At 37.4% G+C, this 20311-nt stretch overlaps 1 protein-coding gene across 8 annotated transcripts in view; it reads left to right on the top strand.

The window, feature by feature from the left end:
- Nucleotides 1–20311, top strand: part of LOC132097958 (probable voltage-dependent R-type calcium channel subunit alpha-1E) — a 146306-nt gene that overhangs the window by 77666 nt on the left and 48329 nt on the right. For all 8 annotated transcript variants that reach the window (XM_059503993.1, XM_059503997.1, XM_059503992.1 and 5 more), the window contains one exon: nt 295–434. In XM_059503993.1, the coding sequence (XP_059359976.1) occupies nt 295–434 (140 nt within the window). The remainder of the gene's footprint in view (nt 1–294; nt 435–20311) is intronic.

The raw sequence follows: 20311 nt of genomic DNA, 5'->3' as shown, positions 1-20311 counted from the left end.
TTTCTAGCAGCTTGTGTAATGAGACAACCTACTATTCTGGATCATGGTCTAGAGACCACAGTTATTCTTTAAATGTAGCACGGCCCTCAAGTATAGTGTGCAAAATAAGTTTCTTGTGCACTCATATTCTTTCCTTCCTCATATTATTTGTTCTTGACAACTTTATTCAGATTGTAGATTCCCCCACTGAATCACATATGCAAGTAGTGCATATGCATATGCAAGTAGTGCCCCCCCCCCTTTTATATAGGTAGCTTCTGTTGTCTTACACCCAATCCTTTCTCTGTTTTTCAGGAAAAAACAGAGCCCTACTTTATAGGAATGTTTTGCTTTGAGGCTGGAATAAAAATCATCGCTTTGGGATTTGTATTCCACAAGGGCTCGTACCTGAGAAACGGCTGGAACATCATGGACTTCATTGTTGTCCTAAGTGGGTGAGTAACAAGTGCTACTATCTTCTGAATGACGCTGGGTTTGCTGATTTTAAACCTTCACTGGTTATGAATATCAGTGCATAGTGTTATTCCACCTTTGCTTGCAGATCAGAGTTAGTCAGCTGAATCTTTGATAGTTAGTTTCCTTGTATTTTGCACTGTTGAAAAGGAGAGTGCTTCTTTGTGGGCAACATTCTGCTTTGGCGAGATGTAGCACAACACAAGGTTGTAGATTTGCTGAAATTTGCTGGACTTTTGCCTCCTTTTACCTCATTAAACTCTGCTTGATTGAATCATCTGGGGAGGGTGTTAACTTTCAGGCCAGACTGAGTGGAAAAATGAACAGCACCTTGAAAACACTCTATCACCAAGAACAGATATTGCTTTAGCGCTGTCAAAACAAAAGTGTCAAGAAATGCTCTCCTCAAGGGAAAGGCTGCTGCAGCTTTCATTTGCAGAGTAAACCACAATTTAGAAGGCTGGGTCAGTGGCCATTTTACTCAAAATGCTCAGTGCCGTAATGTTTTTCATCAGTTTTTTTAGAGAGGGCAGCTATCTAAAAGAGAAAGAATGAAGAGAAAGAAAGAAAAAAGCAGACACACACATACACAGTGCAATGTAATGATACATATTAAATATTAATTTCTGTCATAGTGTTAAAGTACAAAGGGAGATGGGCTTCTTAGAGAATTTTACATGATTCCAGCTCACTTTCATTATTGATGAGCCCTGGAACTTTGTCTGGATTAAGAGAGAAAGAAAATGCGAGAAAGACTTAACCCCAAGACTTAAACCTCTTAACCCCAATTTCTCATGGGCCTGTACAATGTTTACTGAAACCTGACATTCACACACAGCAATAACAACACACACAAACACCCTTATATACAGGTGCATCTCAATAAATTAGAATGTTGTGGAAAAGTCAAATTGTGAAACTCGTGTATTAAATAAATTCAATTTTACTCACATTTAACAAAATCCCACCAATTCTCAACAAATTAGAATACTTCATAAGACCAATAAAAATTTTTTTTTAGAAAATTGTTAGACTTCTGGAAAATATGTTCATCTACTGTACATGTACTCAATACTTGGTAGGGGCTCCTTTTGCTTTAATTACTGCCTCAATTCAGCGTGGCATGGAGGTGATCAGTTTGTGGCATTGCTAAGGTGGTACGGGAGCCCAGGTTTCTTTGACAGTGGCCTTCAGCTCATCTGCATTTTTTGGGTCTCCTGTTTTTCATTTTCCTCTTGACAATACCCCATAGATTCTCTATATGGTTCAGGTCTGGTGAGTTTGCTGGCCAGTCAAGTACACCAACACCATGGTCATTTAACCAACTTTTGGTGCTTTTGGCAGTGTGGGCAGGTGCCAAATCCTACTGGAAAATGAAATCAGCATCTTCAAAAAGCTGGTCAGCAGAAGGAAGCATGAAGTGCTCCAAAAGTTATTGGTAAACGAGTGCAGTGACTTTGGTTTTCAAAAAACACAATGGACCAACACCAGCAGATGACATTGCACCCCAAATCATCACAGACTGTGGAAACTTAACACTGGACTTCAAGCAACTTGGGCTATGAGCTTCTCCACTCTTCCTCCAGACTCTAGGACCTTGGTTTCCAAATGAAATACAAAACTTGCTCTCATCTGAAAGAGGAATTTGGACCACTGGGCAACAGTCCAGTTCTTCTTCTGTTTAGCCCAGGTAAGACTACTCTGATGTTGTCTGTGTTTCAGAAAATTCCATGACACGTTTGTGTGTGGTGGCTCTTGATGCCTTGACCCCAGCCTCAGTTCATTCCTTGTGAAATTCACTCAAATTCTTGAATCGATTTTGCTTGACAATCCTTATAAGTCTGTGGTTCTCTCTGTTGGTTGTGCATCTTTTTCTTCCACACTTTTTCCTTCCACTCAACCTTCTGTTAACATGCTTGGATACAGCACTCTGTGAACAGCCAGCTTCTTTGGCAATGAATGTTTGTGGCTTACCCTCCTTGTGAAGGGTGTCAATGATTGTCTTCTGGACAACTGTCAGATCAGCAGTCTTCCCCATGATTGTGTAGCCTAGTGAACCAAACTGAGAGACCATTTTGAAGGCTCAGGAAACCTTTGCAGGTGTTTTGAGTTGATTAGCTGATTGGCATGTCACCATATTCTAATTTAGTGAGATTTTATTGTTTTTTTTTTGTTAAATGTGAGCCAAAATCATCACAATTAAAAGAACCAAAGACTTAAACTACTTCAGTGTGTGCATTGAATTTATTTAATACATGAGTTTCACAATTTGAGTTGAATTACTCTCCATGACATTCTAATTTATTGAGATGCACCTGTACACTTCTGTGCCTGTAAGTCAGGTCAAAGTTGGTTATACGAGTAATCATCTGCAGCATGATATAATCATTTTACAGACATCACAATAGCAGCACTGAGGTCTCGTAATCATAAGGTTCAGACAGGTTGAAGTGTAATTAATTTGATGACTGAGAGTCTGAAAATCCTTTAACGTGACTCATATCAAGAAATTTCCTCAGCATGTTTCCTACATAATTCTGTTTCTATTTGGCCCCCCAGTTCCAAATTGGTAATCTTTACCTACACTACTGTAAATTTACTACTGATTTTTTTTTCTTATGGTCACCAAGGCTCCATTTATTTGATTAAAAATAGTGGTAATATTGTAGAGTAATATCACTATTTAAAAGTTTTGAATATAAAAATGTTGTATATGTTTAAATTGGGTTTATTCCTGTAATAGTAAAGCTGAAAAGCTGAAACCTTTTTTGCTGCTTAATCTTTTATGGAAAATGTATATATATATATTTTCAGGGTTCTTTGATGAATAGAAAGTTTTTATTTAAGAATTTATTTAATTTCTTTTTTAAATGCCAAATACTTAATTATCACTTTTGATCAATTTAATGCATTGTTCCTCAATAAAAGTATTACATTAAAAAAAATCTTACTGATGATCACAACTGATAATTTTTTCATTCATTCATTAGACTGATTCAGACCAATAAGATCTGAGATTATGAGTTTTTCAGATTCGTTCTCTAAATAAAAGTCATTTGTTCATTAACTGGACTGTATGGTCATACAGCATGTTTTTTTTTGCAGCTAGCGTAGACAATGCAGTAGAAAGACATTGTGTATATTTATATTTATATATATATCTTTGTGTTAATTTTTTCTCATCACATTTAGACTACAAGCTAAAATGAGATTAAGTAGCAGCACTGCTGAATGTTGGTAAAACATGTAAAAAGTGATTGTACGATTTAATAATTTCTATAGAATATCTGTTGTGTATATGATGATGATTCATTTCTTGTGACTTTGTCATTGTGTTGTACGTATTGTTACTGTATTTGCACAGGATTTGTGTGCTGCAAGTACCCACATAATGATATTCCTGATTATCTGGTAAACTTTGGTTGATGAGATGAGAGTTGAAATTAATTGAACCTTGAGTGTCATGTTACCACACTTGACCTGTGTGCAAGGTGTTGCCCTTTAATTTCTAGAGTATATCATTTTTACGATGGAACAAAGGTGTAAAGTCGGTAGTATTTTGCATATGTGTAGAATAAATATAGGCAGTCAGATCTGCACAAGTTTTCTCTGTTCCTTTTACTTGCACTTATCTTGTCTATGTTCCTCCATCTAGATGAAATGGTGAGGCAGTATTTCATCAAAGCCTTGCACCCTCATTAGGAGTTGAGTGAAGATTATAAGATCTGGTGGTATCAGATGAGTCATAGTAGCTCATTAGATTTTAATGAAGTCATGTGCACAGAGAACAAGGAGAAAGAACAGAAAATGAATGATAGAGAGAGAGAGAGAGAGAGAGAGGGTGGAAAGCTCATCAAATATATGACATCATTGTTACTACATAAAAACTGAATTGAAAATTGATGGTAATTGCAGTTATTATTTTCAATTTACTAATTTTTGGTCATTATTAAATAAACAGTTGTACAAGCTTGCAACAGTGGCATGCCAAGTAATTGACTTCAAATGCACAGTTCCTTTTATACTGAATGCATTGTTTCAGGACATTATTTTTTTATTGAAAACTGATTGATTTGTGAAAACATAAAGCAAAAAGAAAAGCATTTCGGTTATGAAGGCAAAATTTATTTGAAATAACGTGGACTGATAATTCATCCACCATAAGACCAGGATTCTATTGTTTTTAGTTTTTTTTAAGCACATACTGCCTGGTTCATCCAAGTACTCAGCATTACATTGAAGCATTTGTTGACACTAAATTCATGTGTTCTTGTGTTCTTTCCAGTGTCGCTGCATTCACAGTTATCAGTGCATGCGGGCGTGTTTTTGTGCCAGTTATCATTCCTCTGCTCTTGACTGTGTCTTAGCAGCATTGTGTACAGGAAGTACAGATTAGCGCAGTATGGTGGAATGGTGCAGAAGTCTGATTGTATTGTCGCTGTGAGTAGGTGGATAAATGGGTTGCCAGTCCTTCCTTAAAGCCTATTATCGGCTGGCTCAGGACTCCAGTCATTTAAATGCAAATGGTGTCTTGGCAATCTAAGGTCTGGTTGCAAGTCAACATCCAGCACCCAGAATCTTGGGGAATGAGAGGACCTCATCCCTAATGGCGTTAATAAGCACTGATGTCTACTAGTCACCCGCCCCCTCTTTAAGCTGTGGGCATGTGGCATGTGTACTCCCCTCGCACGCTCTATCTGTGTCTCTCCAGCACTGCCAAACATGTAGAGCTCTCTCAGAGAATCTGATAAGCATCCTTCAAATCCACCAGCATTGGTCTGTGCTGCCAATTTTATGAAAACGTGCATGCATGACAGTAGACATGATTTCTTTGGATGATGAAAATGATGAATTCCTCTAGTGCACAAGCAAACAGCAGTACTGACAACAGTAATTTTTACTTTAAAACATTTTTGTTCACGTGTTTAAGTGTTGATATTGGATGTATTGTTTTCCCCGTTAAATGTGTTTTTAGGGAGCCATTACTTTTAAGAAGTGGAATTTTTAGGCTCATTTTCTTTTGAAGTAATTTTTTAGAGAAAAAAATCAAAAATGTTCCAAATTGGAACTGAGCTTTTCAGGAGGCAAAAGTGCATAATTAGTGAATTTATTTAGGATATTTTGGAAGAACAGTTATTCGGAGTAGTTTATCTATCAGTGATTTGCTGAATGAGCTATTTTATGTGAATAACATAAAAAAGTGTTGTTTACCAAGAACCACTGACCAAGATATCAACCAGAGAAAATTTATTTTGAATAAGTTTGTAAAAAATATAACCGGGTCAAACACTTAGACAGTAGGAGGCAGTAACCATGTTGTGTGAATTTGGCTTGCTGGAAGATTTACATTTTAAATAATTTCCTGCCAGACTTGCTGCTTGGTGCTGTTATATGCCATTTTAACTCATATAGTCAAAGCTTGGCTGTTAGCATGGCCCTGTTAGCTCCTACTGGCCACATACTATAAGTACACCAACTGGTTCACTATTGACTGCTATAAAAAATTTGCTTTGTATTTTGAACTGTAGAATCTGCAAATTGTTATGAATAACTGTAAACCTCTGTTATGTAAAATAGCCTATTCATGCCAGTACAAAATAAAACTCTCTTGTTGTTGTTTTTTTTACTGAAATTTTGCAGATACTGTAGACTATGATTAGCATTAGCATGCTTTTCTGGATTTCATCAAAATTCCCACTGTCATTGTACTGTTGACCCTGTGTTTAACATTCATTTCTACCTGTTATAATTAGATTAGAAAGGCAAAATCACAGTGTCGGAAAAACACACTAAGCTCCAATTAATGCTAGGTTATCATGCTTGGAGACAGGTAACAAATGTAAACACACATCCTAATGAGATTGTGTGCCTGGCCTGCTTCACATAAGCCCAGCGGTAGCCTAATTATCATAAACAGCTGTTGATTAATTGATTAATAAGTTTAAATCTATGCTCCCCATCTCCCTGCAGTTGTTTGCTGTTAAGAAACTGTGGTGTGAGCCTACAATAATATCTACTTTTGGCGAACAGGCAGAAGCATATAGGATCTCTCCCTCCTGACAGGAGTTATGAGTTCGTCTGCCGGGAGCCTGTCGCACCACGGAAGGTGTCCACCCTCTGACAGGACAGACAGCTGTCATCCGTGCAAGGCCTCAATTGATCTAGCAGGGCTTTACACCCACGCTATTTTTAAGAAGCGCTAGGCTCGAAGGGACTGTGCAGTAATAGAGGGAGTTGTGTGACGTTAGAGCAGGGAAAAAGGGTTAGCCTTAGTTTTACCACAGCTCACCTGTCACAGGCTTACTGGAAGAAACCCTGTTGATATATCCATAATGAGGAGCATATAGAAGACAACATCAACTGGGCTAGTAGACAACACTAGTTTGCAGAGAGAAATATAGTTTGCATGCTTTTTCCCATATTTCTGTGACACACTAAAAGTATGTACTTCACTGGTGATGGGAAGGTACACACTTTTGAATATGTAGTGGCAGTATTGTTACCAGGATTTAGGATGCATTAATCCAATTCTTGCATTTACAAGACCACTTATGAGAACATGCATGTAAGATAGGCTTGTGTGTTTGATGTGCACATGTTTTGTGTGTTAATTATAGTGCCTGTCTGCTAGCAGCTCCTTTACTAAGTCACGTGTCTAGCACAATACAGCTTCTTCTGGATAATGCGTTCACACACTCTATCATTACCTCAGCTGCTGATGTAAGAACAGCAGGCTCGAGTCTTAACTATGAGACGCAGATGCTCCAATGAACAGGAACAGTGTGAAACTCCATGTCACCCCGAACCCTGAACTGTTGTTACTTTAAAAATAATTTTTATTTTCCATGTTATCAAACACTTTTGTACAATTTTGTTTTACACTTAAAAAAAATAAAATAAAACGTGTTAATGACAATATTTCATTCCATTTCTGAACCTTAAAAAACACCCTAGACATTTGTTTTGTACTTTTAACACTTCTAGATGTAAATGACCTCCAGTGTGATTACCTAACCACATTATACCGGAATATTTTGCATTGTCTTCAGTTGGGTAGGTCAGGTTTCAGAAAATGTGGTCAGTCATATGTTAATGTTCCCATGGTTCTACAAATTTGACAATTTACAACCCATTTGTTGCATTTACTTCCCATAAATGCTCCGGGTGGACTTGAGAGTGTTGAAATTAGATTGACCATTAGATTTTCTGCTTAGGGAATCACATTTGCTTTGAAATTAAAATGTGTAAATATATTGCAGTTAGGGCTGTGCAAAAAATCAAATGCAATTTTCATGTGCATTTCGTCAGAGCCATAGTTCACTGACAAGCTACACAAAATCGTGTTCAAAAATGCAGGCGATTCATTGCAGATTATGAACGCGATTTTGTGTAGCTTGTCAGTGAACTATGGCTCTGTAAATGACACTCCATCTGAAAGCACGTGCTGGCGATTTACTACTAATCACAAGAGGGGCTGAAAAGCACAATTGATTTTTTGCACAGAACCTAATTGCAGTTGTGTGTTTTGAAACAGTCTTGCAATTGCAATCAGAGAGTGACCAGTCTTAACTTCTTTTATACAGCTGCTTTTTATAACCAAACTCTTTGCCAGATATATGCATTGCTCTAAAAATCCTCTCTACTGCATGTCTTGTCTCAATAATTTTGACACAACTGGTGTATAGATGGTTGATCTTTAAAGACTGCAGGCATCCAGTTGTCATTCAAATGCTCTGAACAAATCAGCTGTCAGCTTGATTGATGTATATGAACAAGGTGGGGGGTCTGAGCAAAAGACCTCACGCCCTGTGGCTTTCTTTTGATGTATTGGTAATGTTCCATATGGTGCTCCAGGATCCTACAGTATGTTGATATTAGGAAATGAAAGGTTTTAACTTTTTTGCAGTTTGGTTTGTATCACAGTTTTAGAGTCACTGTTTCGGTACGGTTCGGTATGTGCTGTGTTTAGCTAAAAACTATACTGTCAAATAAAAATGAAGAAAATAACAATAATCTAACTACAAGCAACAGCACAAATAAATGCAATAGAGTAAAGATACAAATAAAATAAACTGATTTTCAGTTTTTTTAGGTAGGTCTAGCATTAGTTTTTAGGTAATCAAATGTAAAACAGCATTGCATATTTGACTGTATAAATTCAATATTAACTTTTATTAAAGTTACAGAAGCTATTCAATCAAGAGCAGTGAGTGATTTCTTTGCTGAATATTAAGAAAGTGCTTTCACTTTAAGAGAACACAATGATCCAGTACGTTCAGCCGGCTATGTCTGCTATAGGATACTTACCAAGACATGCATTTTGACATAATTTTTATGTTAATTTGTCCATTCAGAGAGAGCTATATTTGTGCACGTTCTGAGATGCAGATTTGCGCGCTTATATACTGTACTCTACTGCATGATCTGATCAGCATTAAAGGGGTCAAAAAAAGGGAGATTCATTCATTCACAAAACACTTCTGTGTTTTGTTCGGAGACATGCAACAGTTCTTCTTTGGCTTTGCTTAGATTTTTTTCCCCAAATTCCATTATATAATATAGATACTGATCTATATCACTGTAGAACTGAACAGTAAAATGTATTAAATGAAATCAGATAATTTCACTCAAAATAAAGTTAATTGGACTTAATTTAAATAAGTTCTGTAAACCTAAAATGTTGTTGTAGTAAGGTGAGCTTAAAATTATTGCGTTTTCTAGTTCCCAGTAGGGGTGGGCGATATAGCCTCAAAATTATATCACGATATTTCAAGAATATTTGGGATAACTATATTTATGACAACATAGAAAAAAAAACACGGAACAACGTTTTATTGGTGATTGCAGCTGGCAGGCATTAGCATTTATTAGTGCAAAATGAAAGGCATTTTCAGTCCTTTTCCAATGAGCTACTCTCATCGATGACAGACTACCTAATTTGAATTGTAAATCTATTGTCATAAAGTGGCAGCAGCAGCTGTGTGTTCAACTTGAAGCAGACCGATCGGTGTACAGGGCCGTAGGTGGTGTTTGCGAGGCTCCGGTGCAGGTTTGACCGGTGGGCCCTGTTTGAAATTGTGCAAATAGTACAGATATACAAATATACAAATTTTAGAAGTTTGTAGGTGTCCAGGGACAGCATGTAAATAGCGTTGCATTGTCTTTACAGTATGAATTAAATATAGATGAATTCTTGTTAAAACTACAAAGTAATTCAGTAAAGAGCAGTGAGTGGTTTTCTCCCATTTCATTTCTTGAATTAACATTAAGGACACTGACAGCAGCTAGTAAATTAGGTGCAGTCACTATAATACATCCAATATGATACAAATTACATTTCTTTCACAATTTTTACTTTTACTTAAGACATAACAGACAATTTTTTCGAGGATACTTTCGAGGTGACAATTTTGTGTATATTTGTTGTTTCAAGAGCAAGAAAAGACAATACTCAATTGGGGTGTAGACAAGGCTCTCTGCATGCACACTGTATGCACCGAACAGCGCACAGGTGTTGAATTAATCTTTTCATGTCTTTTTGTGCTTGTATATGTAAACTGGTAAGGTGTATTAGTTCGTTCAGGCACAGGAGGAAGTGAAGAAGAGCTCAGTTTGGTGTTTGCTTGGCTTTCCATGTCCAGACCGAACTCTCAGTTGTGTTTTTCTGCATCTTCTGTTTGTATGCTTAAAACTGTTTTGAATGTTTAAATTGCATGGTTTAAAACACGTGCAATTAATAAATAAAAAAAAGAGGTATGCGGGGGTGCGGTGGGGTGGGGGCAGAGGTGGTGTTGGCAAGGTGGTTAACCAGAAAAAATAAAAATGGCACATCATGCCGAAAAGGTTGCCGACCCCTGGTGTATGGCAACATGTTGAACCAATAGTCTGTTGAGGCCTTTTTAAAAGCAGACTGAGATCAGTGTGTTGCAGCACACCATTGGGGAGTCTGATGCCTTTCAGTGAATCAGTTCATTTGGACAGTTACTGTACCTGTCAATGAATCAGAAAAAATGTCCCCAAAGTCCATGAGTGATATGTAACACTATTTCATTGTATGTTCAGATTTTATATAATGCTACTATGTTTTTCATTTAACCATGGATTGTTTTATTTTCTTAGTAAAACAAATGAGCACTGGAAATTTATTCTAAATGATAATGAAAAACAGAGATGTTACAAATAGAGAGCTAAATGAAGGAATTAGCAAATAAAATGGATGCAAGAACTTTCTTTTCTTCAGGCTAATTTCTAATCTCTATTTTAAGTAATTCAGGTAAACAAGTTCCTTCAGGTCAACGACCTGTTCTGGTGCTTGTAATTTCTCCTTCACTGGGTTGCCACACTGACAGGATAGGTAATAACTGGCTGGGACACTCTGTGTCTGTCTAATAATTTTTTCTCTCTGTCTGGTAAAGTGAGCTCCTGTGGAATAGTAATGCAGTCAACAAACATGCATAGCTGTGCAAGTGTCAGGGACCAGGACAGTGAGGAAAGAGGACACAGGAGGTTTTTTAAAAACGTGGGTTTTTATTACCTAAAATATTGAAAAGTTACATAAGGACCTAAATTAATAACTAGGCCTAAAATGAGCTTGAACTTGAGAGCTAACTAAGGACAAAATCCCCCTGGCACATGGTGAGACATGGTATGGCCTAATGAGCTGGCTCCCAGATATAGGTCTCTCAGCCCTTAGCCACTCCTTTTGCCCAACCAGGAAGGGACCGCCCCCAACAGGTCCAGGTAACTCCACACAAAGAAATATGGAATTAGTGCACTCCCTGTAAATCAAGATCAAGGTAAAGCAAAATAAACCAAATCAAAACTGTATTGTGTTCCTTATTTAAATATCATAGTTTAGATGACTAAATAATAAGTGCAACAAACAAAGGAGGTGAACTAAAACCATAATCAAATGTTTAGAGTTGAGGTGATGTTACCCTGTGTGGCCGTAGCCATCACAGCAAGTATAAAAATGTAATTAACACCCTTGGAACGTGCCAACCAATCAGGAATCTAGAATTTCTGTAGTAAAATGCATTTATGAAACCATTCATAATACAGTTCGATTCTAATTATAGCAACAATTATACAATCACACCAATATTTTAACTAATATTAACTGTAATCAACAGGAAAGAACATCATGGGCAGTACTAATTGGTCTTGGGATTGCTATGGTGAAAGTAGGGGGTGTGCCTTATAACCAGATGGAGGGAGAATTTTCCCTGCTGCTGTGTGAAGCTCCAGTGACGGTGAAGGAAACATTTGAACCTCAGATGATGTGCAAACTAATACACATTTCATAAATCAAATGAAGGTTGGGTGGGCATCACTGTAAATATCAATATCTGGGGTAAAGCACACAATTTATAATTAATCTGAAAGAAAAAATATCTAAATGATTTTTGGTTGCTCTCTGAGGGAGGCCTTTGAAATCTACGAGATATTTGCAGTTAACAGTTATAAGCTTTGTTGTTATGACAAACTGTTTTACAAAATACTATGTGACATTTACAGATAAAAATATCTCATTAAAATGTGATGTAGCTGCTCTAAACATCCCAGGTAAAGACAAAATACATGATAACCTGGGTGCATGAAACCATGTTTATGACTCTGAAGTGTTTTATTGTTAATATATTGTGTTTTTTGGCAGTTTAAGTCCTGCAATTTTCAGTTTTAGCTTGATCAGTGGCCTCAGTTGTTTTTCAGTTGTTTTCAATAAATGTGCTTTTTGCTATGGAAAGTCACATCACTGATGTAGGTTCTGTATGCCATATATCGCTAAGTCAGTGGTTGGGGGCAAACGTCCAGAGAAGCCCCTTAAAAAAATCTTACAGTAATTTAAAACATTTAAATGAAATTAATTAAATGTATTACATAACTATACAGTCAAACAAATTAAACTATTAAATAATTTATACATTCTTTAATTAAAACAAAAATAATTTTTAAAAATACATTTTATAAAGAGATTTGTTACACTGTGAGATAGTTTGTGATCCTCAGGTTAAGTACTGTTTGGCACAGTAACATGCTCTATATAATTAAATGAATGAATGAATGAATGAATGAGAACAGATTTCATTATCAATTCCCGGGTTTCTTTTCATCCAATACAGTATTTGAAGTTTCTTCTTTCTAAGCTAATATGTACATCCAGTACTTCTGCTGTAACAAAAACGAATAAACTCAATATGATGATGTCAGGTAAAGTTGTATCTTTATTTTCAGTGCTCTCTAAAAAGGACTCTCATAGTATCATGCTGCTGTGTAAAATACTGCCTATACTGATTGCTTTATAAGGCAAAATAAATCAAGCAGTTCAGGTCACGAGTTAAAACACCCTGATCGTGCGTCATTAGCACTCATTTGTAATTTATTACGGTTTCAGATGTCTGCTCTGCCTCTTTCTTTCTTTTGCTCTCTCTGTCACTCTCCCTCTTTGTCTGTTTCTCCCTGCATGTTTGACAATTAGTTAAGTGTTTGCTCTTTACTCATGATGAATAATTGATCTATTGGTGACTTAATGATTCATATGCCATCTGTCACAATGTAACGGTTGCATGTGTGAGTCAGGGGCTCATCAAAGAGCTATGTTCTGCAGCGGACAGAAAGGGATAATTAACGGCAGGGTCTGGCTAAATGACAGAAGGTAGGAAATACCACAATATCTACATAGTGAGGGATGCAGACTGCTAAAATGCATATGATATCAACTGAGAAATCTTGAGAGGATTTACACATATTCACATTTGATTTGCAAATTGAATTAGGTGTTTTTTAAATGGCACAGAGCTCTTACATGGTTATTTAGGTTGGGGTCTGCAAAAGATTATGTTGACTAACAGATATTATACCACCCACAAGTGTTGTATTCCTTTTTTTTTATAGAATAGCCATTCTTTTCTAAGGCAAGCATATTTATTTCTGTTCTTACTAAGGGATTTGAACATTTAACACAGGATTTGCTATGGACATTAAATGGAGATATAGGTTTTTTTTTAACTCTGGCAGTTTAATGCCTACAAAAGTGGCTGGTAGGGATCACAAAGAGCTACTTCCCAGGTTCATTAAACAGATCTATCATTGTAATTTAGGAACAGAATCATGTTGGTTAGGGTTAGGTTGCTGTGCTGTTTTAAAGCTTTAATTCGGGATAAAACCATATATTAACAGCTTATTTAAATTATTAGTCAAAAAAAAAAAGCACCATTAATATCCATGCTTGCACAGGTTTTACAAGATCCTCTTCACTAATATTCTCTGCATCTCAGTTGGTCTCAAATTAATAAGCAATACTGACAATGTATTTGTTTACAATACTACCAGAGCATCTATATCTCAACAAATATATGTATAAGAGAAATTGGAACCATTTCATCCAGGGCGTGGAGATGGATAGTGTAGCAGAAATGACTCGAACCAGACAAATTAAAGAGTTGATCAGGGCTGTGGCTGAAACACGAGCCGAATTCCTCAGGAAGTCATAAAACATTCTGTGCCACAAGTCCCAAGCAAGATAACCAACCAACCAACTCTTCCACAGAACAGTTTTCAACATTAACACCACTAGAACAATTAGAGAATAACACTAGAGGGCTTTGAACCTCTGGTCTCCACAGAAATCTTTGTCAAGAGAATGACAAAGAAACGATCTTTTGTACATATATATGGACCAAAATGAACTCCAAAATGACTTCTAAATGAATATCAGTCCATCACTTCTCTCCATATTCATTTATGTGTAAACCACACATTTGACTATCATGTTATAATCACTTATTGGGTTGGGGAAGTCGTGGCCTAATGGTAAGAGAGTCGGACTCCCAATCGAAAGGTTGTGAGTTCGAGTTCCGGGCCGGCAGGAATTGTGGGTGGGGGGAGTGCATGCACAGTTCTCTCTCCACCCTCAATACCACGACTTAGGTGTCCTTGAGCAAGGCATCGAAGCCCCAACTGCTCCCTGGGTGCCGCAGCATAAATGGCTGCCCACTGCTCCGGGTGTGTGCTCACAGTGTGTGTGTGTGTGTTCACTGCTCTGTGTGTGTGCATTTCGGATGGGTTAAATGCAGAGCACAAATTCTGAGTATGGGTCACCAAAAACTTGGCTGAATGTCACTTCACTTATTGTGTATGTCTTTTAATAACTATGGTATAGTTTAAGGATACATATTCATGTCTAGTATCTATGTAATCGAATCTGCTTGCTTGAAATTGTCCTGACAATCAGTTATTTGTCAAATGTATCATATTCTTGTTATAGGAATCATGTCCAAAATTATACCCTGCAAGAGCGGGAAAATTCGGACCACATGCTTGGTAAGATAAACATATGATTTATGATACCCCCGAGCCAAGATTATATCTGATTGGTCAAGACAACATTTGAGGTGTGGCCAACAGGCCAGTTTAAAAACTCAGGACACCATAAAATCTTGCTTTTAGCTTCTAGCTTTGCTCTGCTATTAGTCATGTATGCTTTTAGTCTCTAGCGTTTAGCTTCTGCTATTAGTCATGCCTGCTTTTAGTTTGCTTTTAGCTTTGCTTCCTAGCTTTAGCTTTTAGCCATACTGTTTGTCATCATTGTTCTTTGAGCGCGGTTCCAGCGTGCTTCAGCCTGCACGCCTGCTGCTACTTAGCCACGATGAGGAACACCACCTATAGTCTCGCCAAACTTTACTTCTTTTATTTTTTTCCGTTTGAGAGTTTCGTGTTCTGAGTTAAGTTTTGTAACGTCGAGTTCAACTTCAACCAGCCACACACAACTCTCTGCATCTTCAGCCAACGCCCAACCACGGGCTTCCCAAGACGTCACTTCAACGACTACTGAACTTCCAGCCAATCAGCGACATCGGGATACCCCTTTCAACGACAACAAAGGGGACTCCCTTTTCACAGGAGACGCAAGTAACTTCACCTCCAGACTGTGACCTTTACTGGTGTATCTAATATAATTTTAACCTCATTGAGGAACTCAATGCGAGGGTTAAGTGATTGATGGCTGTTCATGTCTATGCAATTTAACGTATTGTTGTAAACTTGGGATTCTACATTTCCATTCTCTTAAACTCATCTTTCCCTAACTTTCGCTCTTCCTGCAACTTGTGTGAATGTGTGAGTGCGTGCGTTTATGTGTTAGATTAGTTTATATGTCTTAGATTTATCTAATAAAGCCTTATTCATATTGAAAAGAGAAGTATCTTGTGTTTTGTGCTTACAACTTAATGTCTTAAACTGCTGATCTTGTTACTGTGCTAATTGATAGTGTTTTCACTATAGTTTGGATATTAATATCCAGCGCAGATATTAATATTAATGATCAGCCGTGAAACAGTGATTCTGTTCAAATTCCCTTTAAAATATTAAATGATTCCCTTTGAGCTAAATTGACCTGTTTCCCTTACAATAGGTTTATGGGTGGAAATGGGATCCAGGGGGTGGAGATGGGTAGGTTTTGGAATATGTAAAGTGGGAGAAGTTGTATCCTGAGTTGTAGTTGGTGCACCATTGTAATACCAGTGTACTTACATGTACTTATAGGTAACTCCTCAGGAACTGTCCACAATATAAAGTTTAACATTCTGGACACCAACCACAATTAATATGTAAAGCCTAACTTACTTGCCACTGCTGTGTGACATCAGAGTAATTACATGATAAATCTGATATAAAGTGTAACACATTCTTTACCAAAAAGTGCTGTTATTCCTGTTACACATTTGTACTTGCATTACCAAAAATTGTTGTTACCAATGTTGTGTTTCACATTTGTACTCACACATTCCATTCGGAGGGATGTTACATGTGTGTAGTTACACAAACGTTAGCTCTATAGATACTATGTACCAATGTGTACTTACACTGTGGTTACATACTATGTACACATATAAGTAATAAGTACACAGGTATTATGGACACTTAAAGGAGTCATATGATGCTTTTTTAAAGATCATTATTTTGTGTATTTGGTGTATCAGAATATGTTGACATGCTTTAATGTCCAAAAAAACATTATTTTTCAAATACTGTACATTATTGTAGGTCCTCTATGCCCCGCCTCTCTCAAACGCATCGTTTTCTACAAAGTTTCTCCTTACAACAAGTGTAGTCTGCTCTGATTGGCCAGCTGTCCCAGTGCGATTGGATTGTGATTGGCCGAACACCGCAAGCACTCATTGGAAATGTAATGCCCCTTTCCATAATCCCAAACTTCATCTTTCAAAATAAATGTAAAGACAGTTAATAATTTATTTAGTTTTACCATCAGTTCAAGCACGAAAGGGGAACAGAGTGGCTAACAGACAAAGTGATGAAGCTCTTATGTGTTTGCAGTTCATTTGCATTTGATGTCATGTTTTACAAGAAAAGACCATTGTCTGTTTTGCTTACATCTATACACCTTTTAAAGACTAAAACAAAATATTGATTCATTGTTATTCTTAATTAAAAAGCACAACAACAATAAAACAGTAAGATGCAACTTGATAGTAAAGTTTGTAGACAAACTTTAAGCTTTTAAAACTACTTCAAACTTTCTGGCTAGGCTTTTTCAACCCAACTTAAAGTTGGAAGGTTTTCAGTTTTAACAAATTTAAAGTAGTTTAAAATTTTTGAAGGCAATACAACCTACCAGAAAAATAAATAGAGAAATAGACAGATAGATAGATAGATAAATAGATAAGAAATTGTATAATAGCATGTTAATAGCATGATTAGCAAGTGACTAGTATGTCGCTAACATGATTAGCAAGTTACTATCATATCGTTAACGTGTTTCAAGCATGATTAGCATCTCACTAGCATGTTGGTACCATGACTAGCATGTCATTAGCATGTTTTATGTCAAAGTACCCTGTCCTTTGTTTTTCTGTGCTTTTTCAGAGAGTTTTCTCATGCAAATGTGTTATTTTGTGTTTGTTTTCATGCACGCATGACAGACTTTACTTTCACTATGCGTTCATTCATATTTCCAAAGAAATATGTTAAATAGTTGTTCAAATATCCAAAAACCTATGTTTATTGGTTGAATATGGAACATTTTGAACCAATCGGGGCACGGGGTGGGACCAAGCGTCAACAATCATTCCTGCTTGGCTCAGAGAAACAAACTGCATTGGTTTCTTCTGACAAATCAATGTTGTCAAAATGCGATGAAGTAATCACGTGCACTGCAGAGCCTCTGAATATCCAAATGAGAGAAATACAAAACGTGGAGAATTTCTGCTTTATGGCACTTTTTAAAGCATTCAGATAGGATTAGCGGTTCAAAAGTTATTAAACATTAAAAAACAACAGATATTTTTAGCCGCGGGTCTTTGAGGGTTAACGGGCTTCCTTCCATTTATTCATATTTTTTTGACAATTTCTTTATTTGTGAAAAATACTACATTGTCATTTATATATATTTCCAGAGCTTAATCTTTCATGTTAATCATTTGTATGAACTTTGGCTATACATCAGGCTTACATATATCACAGGAAGCCCATTCGGTGCTATATTTATGGTCTATTGGTCTTTTGTTAAGTGGTAACATGTCATGCTGTTTATTCATTGCCAGGAAATTGTTTTCACACCAGCTTTGTGTTCCTGACCCGCCTACACACAATATTGTTTTCAGTGAAAACTGTCAAGATTTCTCTCCATCCTCTCAACCTTCTCTCAAAGTGAGGAAGAAGCTTTCCTCACATGAAATTAGTGTTTTTTCCTGTTTAAATACTAGGGCTGGGCAAGTTAACTTGTTATCACGTTTACGCCATAGACTATATAAAAAAGTGAATGTAGCATCCGTGACTTCACCCATAGGTTTCTGAAGAGCATTTTTGAAGCCAAAAGTAGTCAGAGCCGACCGTCGCCATCTTGGCGTGTTACTGCCGGATAATCGAAATATTTTTCTGCTGTAACGTTTTTTAGCATTTTAACATGGGCAGTCTATGGGATTGACTCCCTTTTGACTGTTGATTTTATGAATTACAGTTTAAGTCACCTTCTTGTTGGCTTCAAGAGAGAGAGCGGGAGGTTGCCACTCGGTTAATGCATTAACTGATTAACACCAATAATTATTTTATCACGTTAACGCAGTTTTTTTGTTATTATGAAAGTCCATTGCTCAATGGCTCTGTATAAGTGACGTGACATACATACAGCCAAGTATGGTGACCCATACTCAGAATTCGTGCTCTGCATATAACCCATCCAAAGTGCACACACACAGCAGTGGACACACACACACTGTGAACACACACCCGGAGCAGTGGGCAGCCATTTATGCTGCGGCACCCGGGGAGCAATTGGGGGTTCGGTGTCTTGCTCAAGGGCACCTAAGTCGAGGTATTGTCGGCCCGGGGGTTAAGATTGCCTAGTGTGAGCACACCCTAATTTTTCTCCCGCATCCCGCACTCACGAGTCTCTACCCGCTCATCAAGTGTTGTCCAATGCTGCAATGGGGCATGCAGTTCTCTAATAGGAAGCTGCCTGTTATAAGGTTATGATCGAGGCTCTGGACTCTGAGCATAACTTGTTTTTCAAATCCAAACTATAAAATATTTTCTATAAAAACGTTAATGTCTTGGCAGTGACAAATAGCTTGTTTTACATTTAATTGAATTACAATAATGTAATAAGTTAGGATTTACAAGAAATATTTTAACTGCTACTTAGAGCTGAAGATCTTTGCACGAACCCGACGGGACCCGATAGTGTTCGGGCTTAATATTTATCATGGGCTCGGGCCGGGCTCGGGCTCGCGCTCCGGTTTGCGAGGTAAACGAGCGCTCATGTGATGTGTTTCGATTAGTGCGAGGAAGATGCGAAAATGGATGCTGAGTAGGTGTAATGGAGGCTTGCCTCTGGCGATTACGTTTTGGTTGGACCAGCAACTTAAGCAAAGTCTGAGGTGTGGAAAAGTTTGGACCATGTTTATAATGAGAATAATGAGTGAATAATGACGCACCATCAGTAAGCGCAGGAACGCGCTGAAGACATCTACAGTGGATCATTTTCCTCCACAAAAACATGTAGGCTTAGCCTAATCTCTGTGAGTAAAGGTTTTTCAAATGATAACTAAATATTCACAGAGTCTTAAATGCATAATGTGGACAGAGTATTTACGCTAATGTTGGCATTATTCTTTTATTAAATGTCAGCTGCTAGTGGCGAAGCAAATCCGGCGGAGCCTTTATTTTAATTTCGTTATTGCCGAATACCCATCTTAATTTAAAATCTATCTTAATTTAATTTAATTTGTTAAAAAATACACAAAGAGTGCTGAGATGTTAAGATGGTACAGAGGACTTATTTTATTTCTTTATTCCAACTATCAAGTGGCCTAGTCTACGTTTGTTATTAATACATTTTGTTAAAACATGTATAAATGACTCATTCTTGACAAAAGGCAAAAGAGCTGTGCGTGCGCACATTTGAATAATGTCGGGCTGTAAACGGGTTTGGGCTTTTAAAAAGCTGTCAATCAAAATGTACTTGTCAGACTCGGGCCGAAACCTGTCGGGCTCGGGTCCTGTCGGGCCTAATTTTAAGGCCCGATTACAGCTCTGCTGCTACTATGTAAAAGGAATACTGTTGTAAAAAAAAGCACCTTCCTCACTCCCTCACATTCAAGTTACCCTATCTTTGAACTTTTGTCATCTGGCCGGCGCTTCAGAGCCACAAATACCAGGACAGTCAGGCACAAGAACAGTTTCTTCCCCCAGGCAGTCTACCTCATGAACAGTTAAATGTTCCCCACTTATACAATAAAAATGTGCAATATCCTTATATTTACTTGTTACCCCTCCATCCTAGTACATCCCTGCATCTCTGTGTACTGGAAGCTTATGTCACTAAAACAAATTCCTTGTA

This window comes from Carassius carassius, chromosome 21 (genome assembly GCF_963082965.1).
Source record: "Carassius carassius chromosome 21, fCarCar2.1, whole genome shotgun sequence".
Lineage (NCBI taxonomy): Eukaryota > Metazoa > Chordata > Actinopteri > Cypriniformes > Cyprinidae > Carassius > Carassius carassius.
Note: the sequence above shows the minus strand (reverse complement) of the source record. Positions and strands in the feature narration are given on the sequence as shown.